Raw genomic sequence first — 8,804 nt, 5'->3', positions numbered from 1 at the left:
TTCTTGGACCTACCCGCACACACATCAGATCTCTTTACTCCATCTCTAGTTTGGGACCTCTACAGTACCTCAGTGTGCCCCACCCCCCAAAAGTAATTCAGGTCTTAGAGACAAACAAAGGCTTTTATATTAAGATCGTTCTCTCCCACTCCCAGCAGTGGCCAATGAAAAGCACAGTTAAAGCAGTTTCTTCAGTAAGATTAGCTTCTTTCGTTGAACACTTAACGTGTTGTGATTTAGCACATCATCTCAGGATCTTCCCTGGCATTCTGAGGAGACACCATAGCATTATGGCTGAGTTCAAGTCCCAACTTTTCTAGGACTTGGTGTGTAACTTCCCTCCCCTCCGAGCCTGAGTTTCCTCATCTGTACAATGAGGATGGCAGTATCTGCCGTGTAGGATTGTTGTAAAGATTCCCTGAGTATATCCTCACTTCCCAAGTGTTTGAGCCTGACTCACTAGGGCACTGTTCAAATCACAGATGTCCCAGCCCATGGAATCAGAACCTCCAAGGCAGGACCCTAAGAATCTGAAATTTTAACAATCAGTTAACAGCAAAAAAATGCTGTTATTGAGTACTAACTGCATACCCCAAGCATTAGTCACTTTATTTGAAGCTCATTCTCTGAGTCCTCACAATATCCCTAAATGGCAAGTGAGGATGGCTTTTAATCTCCACTTTAGAGATGAGGAAACTGAGGCACAGAGAGGACAAGGGACTCACTTGCCCAGTCACACAGGTGGGAAGGAGCAGAGCTGGGGCTCATCCACGCAGCCAAGCCTGAGTCTCCACTTACTTGAGTGTCTGTCCTGTGTCAGGCACTGTTCTTGCCACTGGGAGAGCACAACAGAGAACAATTCCTTGCCCACTTAAGACTTGCAGCCCTGTGCTCCCAAGGCCCTAGGTAGTTGATTAATTAGCTGGGTAAAAGAGCAAGGCCTGGCTCAACGTTAGTAGCTGGCTTCTGTTCAGTTATTGGGTGTTTACCACGTCACACACCAGGGCCCGGGCCCAGTCGGGCTCTGCAGCCTGGACCTGCTCCACTGCAGCCTCCGGAGGTCAGGGCTGAGGCTGGCCCTCCCCGCCTCCACCCCTAGCTGCACATTCCCAGACACCCCCAGCTGCACATTCCCAGCTGAAGGAAAGTTCCCAGCCCAGCCTGGGCTCCCAGCGGCGCCGGAATTCCCGGTATTTAAGGAGGCGGCCGGGAGGGAGAAGGGGACTGTCTACTCCAAGGCCTGGAGTGAGAAGGCGAGGCAAGCCCCCTCGGACTCTCCGGATGTGTCCCAGCTGTGCCTCGGGGAGGGAGCCAGAAGCCTCCATAAGGGGGTCTCTGGACCCTGTGGGAAAACCATGGGCACTCATTTTGCCTCAACCCCTCCCCCTGGTCCCTGCCCTTAAATTCCATTCCTCCCGCCAGCCAGCCCGACTCCTACCTCTGCTTCATGGCCCCAGTTCCAACGCCTCCTCAGGAAGACGTTTCTGGCTGCTCTACCACAGCCTGCCTTTTGTAAGCTTGGTCTTTAGAGCTACAGTTAAGACAGGCTTGGAAAGGGTAAGTAAGGGCGGCTGCCCACTGCCGCCTTTGGGACACTTCTGCCCTCCTTGGGATGTTTGGGTTAATGCCAGCCAACCTCATTTAACCCGAGTTAACTCCAGCTCCAGTGCAAAACTTGGTGTGGTGGTTATTTTGCCACCAGGCTGAACTTTCTCCCCCGCTAACAAGAAGCCTCACGGGACTATTAAGTCCGACAGTGCTTAGCCTGGCATCTTGTTAGAGCCCAGTCAACCCACTCTCCATCTGTAAGCACTTTATCTGTAGGCATTCCCTGTACATCAGTGCCTCCCGTGGAACCTTCCTTGACCACAGCAACATCCTCATCTGTGCAGCCCCTACACGTGCCTACTCTATCAGGTAGGGCAGATACACACAATGGGCAGTGAATCAGTAAACCGTAAGTTCCTTCTTTTATAAAGAAAATTGGTGAAACTCCCTTGATCAACATTCGAGTGTGTAATGAAGTTCCTGTTGGCATTCCCAGCACGGGGAGTAGTGTGGAACCTACCCCACTGGGGGGCAGATGGCTGTGTCCAGGGTGGGTGCAAAGGCTGGTATGGGACACACAGACGCCTCCCCCCGCCCGCGTCACTCGACTGATGCTCACTAGCTTCCTATAAAAATGAGGAAAGAAACTGAAGGCAACGTGATCCACAAGCAATACTTCACTCCCCTATACATATACCAGCGCCATCCCACAGAACTTTCTTCCACGATGGAAATGCTCTATCATCTGCACAGTCCAGTGGTAGCAACTGAGAGCCTGCTATATGTCAGCTCTTACCACATGGCAGACACAACAAATAAGCCCGTCCTCAGGCCCATAAGGACAGTTACCACCCTGACCATAACTGGGACCTGCTTTAAGGAGGCCATGGGGGCAGGTGGTTTTCCCAGGAGTTACTATTGATATCCTGAAGGTGAAACCAGTCAGGGGGTATCATCCACAAGGGGCTTACAGCCCTCCCACCCCCACAGCTCTCAGTCCTATCTACACTACAGGTTGGGATTAAGAAAACTTCCTTTCTGGGGGGAGGGTATGGCCCAAGTGGTAGAGTGTGTGCTTAGCAAGCATGAGGTCCTGGGTTCAATTCCCAGTAACTCCACTTAAAAAAATATAAAGATAAACCTAATTATCCCACCAAAAAAAACTTTAAAAAAAAGAAAACTTCCTCTCCCAACATTGGCACGGATGGCCCTTAGCTGCTGACTTCAGACTCCAGGCAGTTCTCCTCACTCTGTGTTAAAGATTATTCTCTCACACATTTCCCCTGCTCTTCTCTGCATGTCATTAAAATAGCAACAAAAGGACTGAAAGGAAAAAAAAAGACAAACCACAAGGATACCCCACATGACCAATGGCAAGCCCCTATCCCCTATGCCCTCACACTGGACTCTACTGGAGACACAGGGAAACAGACCAGGTCTGCTCCCACCTATCTACCCTAACTCCAGAGTCACAGCTTCTAGAAAGGCTCAAAACCCAGACTAGCAGTGAGCTGGGGTAGTTTCTTGCACTCCTTTTAGCCAAAGACACACCACACAAGACCACAGCATAGCCCTTGAAACCTTTAATCACACAACCATCTTTATTATAAAGGTGAACCCGGATCTTCACGATGGGCTTATCGGTAGGATTTCTGGTAGCGAGCACGGGCACCAGGACCTCCAAACTTTTTGGATTCGCAGCGACGGGGATCGGCTACCAGTAGGGTCCGGTCATACTGGATGAGGATGTCTTTGATCTCCTTCTTGGAAGCCTCATCCACATCTGGGGATGAAAGGATGCATGAAGATTTAGATAAACCAGGAAGTGTCCTTCTACTCTCTGGGGCTAAATACCAGAGGTGGTCCTTGACTTGCCCCCACCCACCTGACGGGAAGGACCCACTCTCACTCACATTTCTGATAATAGGCCACCAAGGCTTTGGAGATGGACTGGCGTATTGCTGTGAGGAAGACACACACAAAAAGGGTACATCAGCTTTGTGAACACCCAAGGGTAGGGCTTTGCTCTCAGCGCAACCTTCCACCCATGTGCCCCATTCCTGGGACTCACCGTAAATCTGGGCCACGTGACCACCACCCTTCACTCGGACCCGGATGTCCACACCAGCAAATCGCTCCTTACCCAGAAGCAGAACAGGTTCCAGAAGCTAGAGCAACACAAAGCATGAAGGATTTTAGATCACAATCGGGCAGCTGAGCCACCTCTCTGAGCATTCCTCCAAAGTCTCTCCAAGTAGCTTCTGCCATCACTGGCCTTAGAATACTAGCAGAAGAGGGTTGGGCTGTTACTGAAGACGCTCCACACAGCCAGTGGAGCAGGGAGGGTTCCAAGACAGAAGAGAGATTGTTGAAGGCAACCTGAAACCTGAGCTGGGTTCCCTCCTCTGTTAACTCTGATTACATCTTTAAAATTGGTCCTTAGAGTTCTAGCACTGTAGCCCAATGGTAAGGAAAACCTTTGCAGCCACCAAGGCTGCCTCAAACAGAAAAACCACCCGTGGGCTACATCAGGTGCTTTCCCCACCTGAGCTCTCTGCCCTCCCTTTGAGCCTTACAGATTTTCAGAAAAATCACTACACTATAACTCTACTTTGTTTTACCTACTTTAGGCCTCAGCACACAGGTCTCCCCCAAACCCTGTGCCCTTAAGCCCACCCTGGCATTTCTGCCCAGGTTTGAGCCAGAAACCATCTCTGGGGTACCCTACCCCAGACCTGACTACTTCGGAGCAGTGTCCGGTATTGAGTCCAGTCTGGGTCACTGCTGTGTCCCCATCACTCAACATAGGCTGCACATACAAAGCCTTCGAGTAAACTGACAGTCATTAAGAATAAGCCACAACACACAGTACCTGCTATACAAAGGGATCTCAGCACCAACTTACTAAGTTTTAACTAACCCTGCAATGTAAATGTTATTCTTCACATTTAGAAGTAATAGACTTTGGGGAACAAATGCATCCTCACACGTGCCAACAAGCCTGCACAGAGAGTCTAATTCATCCTCAAAACAGCCGTTTAAGGTAAAAAAAAAAATTACTTATCTGACAGGTGATTAACTCAAGGTAGAGCATGAAAACTACTGCCATAAGTACCATAGTTAAAAGAGGCAGAAATCAGACTCAGAGCTCTTCCTATTCCGAGCCGAAGAAACTTAAGCCCAAAAGGGAGGGGAGGAAAGAAATCCTTGCACAGCCAAGCACATCAAGCCCAAATTCCGTTCTTGTTCCTTTAATGCTTACTGAGTACCTACAAAATCCAAATCTTACTTTACTCACAATTTACTCACAGAACAAAACATTGATTCCTGACCTCGAAGACTGTAACTTTGGATATGAAAACAGACAGTAAGATGTAAACATGCTCACGTCCCCCATTAACTTACTGCAAGAAATCAGACCACATAAACCTTGGTCCCCAATTGAATGGGCTTCCAGTTAAATATCTGTTTAATCTTCACAATCTATGTTTCCACTTTCAAGTTTTTACAACTTCTGAAACCTGACTCCATCGCCAAATATCCCATTCTTCTGTCTCCTACTCAGCTTCTAAAGATACCCGACCTCTCAGCTTCTAAGATCGACGGACTCCAGGAACCCACTTATTTCAACATCTCCGTCTCCAGAACTCTCCACTCAACCCAAATACCCGTCCTGAATCCCAGCACCTTGTACTGCAGTGTGCGCGGTTCTATCATCTCCAGGGGTCGCCCGTTCACCTTGATGAGGCCGTTACCTCGTTTGCAGTGAGCCACGGCCGTGGCCGTCTTCTGTGGAAAGCGAGGGGGCGACAGTGGAGCCACGTGAGCTCTGGGCCCTGGTTCCCACGTCGACCCCAGACCCCTCCCCACAGGCGTCTCCCCGACCTGGGACTCCCCCCGCTCCTCCCATCGGGCGCCCGGCCCACCTTGCGTCCGAAGACCTGCACCGACTGCAGAGGGCCCTTGGAAGGCATAGCTACGGGCTTACTCTACAGCTCCTCACCGCGCGGCGCCGCAACCGGAAAAGGAAAGCACAGAGGCCACCCCGTCTGCTTTTCAGGGTCTGCGCAGGCGCGTTGTGCGCAGCGTCGCGACAGGAAGGAGCTTTACGGCTTGTGGGCGGAACTTTGGATTGGCGGCGGGAAGGTGGAGCCCAGGAGCGGAAGGGGCGTGACGTGGGCGTGGAGGGGGCGGGGCCTGGAGAGTGTTGGGTGGGGCCTGGAGAGTGTTGGGTAGGGCCCGAGAACGGTGACAACAAGCTGGTCTTCATATCCTTGGTCCTCATTGGTCACCTCCAGTTCTTATTTGCATTTGGGCTCTTTAATTATATGCCTCCGCTCCCAATCCCAAGCGAGTCGCTCCTTTTTCTAAAGATCCAGTCTTACCGTCTCATCAACGGCAATCTTCCTCCCCAAATCCTCCTCCATCAGAATCATCCCTCCAGAACCCACAGCAAGAAATCTGGCAGAATTCAGAATATCCCTACCTCCTAGAGCCCACCTCTTCGAGTCTTCCCACAGAATCCTTTTTCACTTAGAGCCCCCTCCACCAGAATCTAGCTTTCACGAGAATTTCCTTACTTTTAGAGTCTCCGCCTCCCAGAATTCTTCTCTGGGAAACCCACTCCCAAATCCCCCACCTCAGAGCCCTCACCCTAGACTCCCTCTTTCCTGAATCCCCCTTCACTCGGGGTCCTCCCCCCTATAATTTTCCCCAGAATCTTTCCTCAGGACCCACGGCCCCCAGAATCCTCCTCTTTCAGAATCTCCCTCTCCCCTCAATCCACTTTTCCCAGAACTGCTCCCCTAGAATCCCCTTGCAGAAAATCCTCATCCTTTTCAGAGCCCCCTCTCTCAAAATCTACCTTTCCCAAGAATTTTCTGCCCTTCAGTCTCCTCTCCCCAGAAAGTGTCTTCCCTGAAATTCGTCTCCCTACTAGAATCCCTCATTCCTTGGAAACCCTTCCTCTAAACCCCCCTTTTAAGGGTCCATATCCTAGGACCCCTCTTTCTCCAGAGTCCCCCAAATCACCCTCCTCTCTAGGCCCCTCCCTACAGAATTCTCTATCCCCAGGAACCTCAGGATTGGGTAGCCCTCAAGCTCCCCGCCACTCAGGATGCTTCCTTCCCAGCCAAGAGCTTCCTCTCAGGGCTGCAGGGAGACCTGTTTGTCTGGCAGCACTGGGTCTGGGGTCCAAGGTTCAAACAGGTGTATTGGTTCACCTATGCCTGGAGGGCGGAGACAGGGTGGAGATTGGTGGACAGGTCTGGGTCCAGAGGAGGATCCTCCAGCTCAGAGTCCAGCTCCAAAAGGGTGAGAGGGAAAGGGGCGAGGGGCAGGGGAGGGAGGAACGGTAGCATCCAGAGGCTGACCTAGAGGGACACACAGACAGATACCCAGCACAGGAGAGAGACAGGCACACATGGAGGAGAAGGCAAAGACAGGGCCAATGGAGAAGAGGAGAAAGAAGAGAGACACTGGGTCAGACAGAGATGGAGCCAGAAAACACAGGCGACCGAGATTCAGAGGCAGAGAGGCCAACCCTCAGAGAAAGAGAAGACAGACAGGTACAGGCAGGCACTAAGATTCCAAGACACTTGAGACAGAAATGGAAGTAGAAAGAGCAGAGACTCCCAAATATGCACCTGCAGACACAGAGAAAGTGTTAACACTGGCATTTTCCAATGAGAAGACAGGCCACAGAAGCACACACTCTCACACACTTTGTATTGCCTTATGGGCCTGTTTAGGGGGCAGAAGAAGCTTCTAAACTCACCAGTCTTTCCAGGCTGATCCTCACAGCCTTGCTAAGTCTGGTATCTTGGAGGGGGGAGAGGGTCTGGGAGCCCTCTGACCTTGGCCCTCGCTACTCTAGGGTCACCGTCTCCCCCAGCCTCCTGGAGTCAATTTCCTGCATATCTGTGGATTGAGTAGAGCTGGGAGGCAGTTCCCCTTACCCACTTCAGCCTTCCAACTTGCTCCCTCTCTCTGTACCTCTTGTTTCCAGGACCCCGGGCCAGAACCAGAGAAAGTCTGGGGGTGGACAGTGTGCCCATGTGGCCTCTCCGAACCATCCTCCTGCTGGTGCCACCCTTGGGGAGCCTGGGACCACCCCTCTGCCCACGGGAGTGTTTCTACTTCCTCATTGCCATCATGAAGATGCTGGTGAGGAGGGAGGGAAGAGCCAGCAGACAGGGGCAGGCTAGTTGAGGGAGTGGGATGGGGGGCACATTCAAGAAAGGGTCAGGCTCTCCCCTTCCAAGGTCTGATTTTCCTCCCTACCCCACAATTGAAGGGGAACAAAAATGATGGCACTCTCTACACCCTAGATGATCTCTCAGTGAGTATTTCATTAGCTCCTTACTGAAGTTGAAAGTTTAGGAAGAATCCACTAGGCTTAGAACACGTACATGTTGAGAACAGGATGCAGGCGGGCTGATGTTCTGACTGGCTGGTCCCTGACCCACCCCTAGCCTTGACAGATATAATTTATTCACTGCTGTCTCCAACACCTCAAACAGTGACTGGCACATAATAACAACAAAGGGTGATGATGATTACAGCTATACTGAAATAGTGCTCACTCTGTGCCATGTTCTGGTCTAAATGCTTTAAGTGTATTAGCTTACTGACTCTTCACACTGACCCTATGAGGTAAATAGAACCGTCATGTATGGATGTGAAGGTTGTACACTGCACAAGGGTCCCACATCTACAAGGACAGTATTCTCATCATTTCCATCACATCTATACTTGTCAACTTCTGGCAGATGGCAATAAAGTACCTTGTTTTAACAAAATCAGCACTTAGAAGTGTTTTAAGGAAGGAGTGTCTTTTTCTAACTCACACAGGAGCACTAGAGTCAGACTTGAAGGTGGGCATTATTAAGAGCTCCAATTTATAGATGGGGAAACTGATGCCCAGAGAGGCAAAGAGGCATGATCCAGGTCACAAGTCAGAAATTGTGAGGGTGAGGATTTGGGATCAGTCCCTTGCCCAAACATACCAGATCACTCTGTCCCCGTAGGTGTGTCCTGCTGAGACTCTAGGCTGCTTCTGGCTGGAGCTGTCTGTGATTGGGTTTGAAGAGGGCCCATCCGTGGGGACTGCCGTGTTCCGGCTACAGCGCCTACTGGATGCCCTGGGGTCCCGGCTGTGGGTAACTGGCCAGGGCCCCTGTCCACCCTGTGAAGGACACCTGCAGAGACCTGTCCCTCTCTTTTTGGCCAAACTCTTGGAGTTATTACAGGGGGCT

General features: G+C 51.1%; 1 protein-coding gene across 2 annotated transcripts; it reads right to left on the bottom strand.

The window, feature by feature from the left end:
* Positions 1–3,116: 3,116 nt before the first annotated feature.
* Positions 3,117–5,635, bottom strand: RPS16 (ribosomal protein S16). Of its 2 annotated transcripts, XM_032486047.1 has the most exons (5): positions 5,475–5,635; positions 5,236–5,337; positions 3,620–3,716; positions 3,462–3,509; positions 3,117–3,331 (listed from the first exon to the last, which is right to left on the bottom strand). In XM_032486047.1, exons 1-5 carry the CDS (start codon positions 5,520–5,522, stop codon positions 3,186–3,188), a joined length of 441 nt encoding a protein of 146 aa, XP_032341938.1. In that variant the 5' UTR covers positions 5,523–5,635; the 3' UTR covers positions 3,117–3,185. The 2 variants fall into 2 exon arrangements, with proteins under 2 accessions (XP_032341938.1, XP_014409005.1); XM_014553519.2 differs by having other exon boundaries at positions 3,127–3,331; positions 3,462–3,716.
* Between the last annotated feature and the right edge of the window lie 3,169 nt (positions 5,636–8,804).

This window comes from Camelus ferus, chromosome 9 (genome assembly GCF_009834535.1).
Source record: "Camelus ferus isolate YT-003-E chromosome 9, BCGSAC_Cfer_1.0, whole genome shotgun sequence".
Taxonomy (NCBI): domain Eukaryota; kingdom Metazoa; phylum Chordata; class Mammalia; order Artiodactyla; family Camelidae; genus Camelus; species Camelus ferus.
The sequence above is the reverse complement of the archived record's forward strand: the minus strand, read 5'-3'. Positions and strand labels throughout refer to the sequence as shown.

Coding starts and splice junctions, on each gene's coding strand:
- RPS16 (XM_014553519.2), bottom strand. CDS start 5,522: ATGCCTTCCAAGGGCCCTCTGCAGTCGGTGCAGGTCTTCGGACGCAAG. Junction 3,717..5,235: donor CGCGCACACTGCAGTACAAG/GTGCTGGGATTC, acceptor GTGTTGCTCTAG/CTTCTGGAACCTGTTCTGCT. Junction 3,332..3,461: donor GGTGGCCTATTATCAGAAAT/GTGAGTGAGAGT, acceptor TTTCATCCCCAG/ATGTGGATGAGGCTTCCAAG.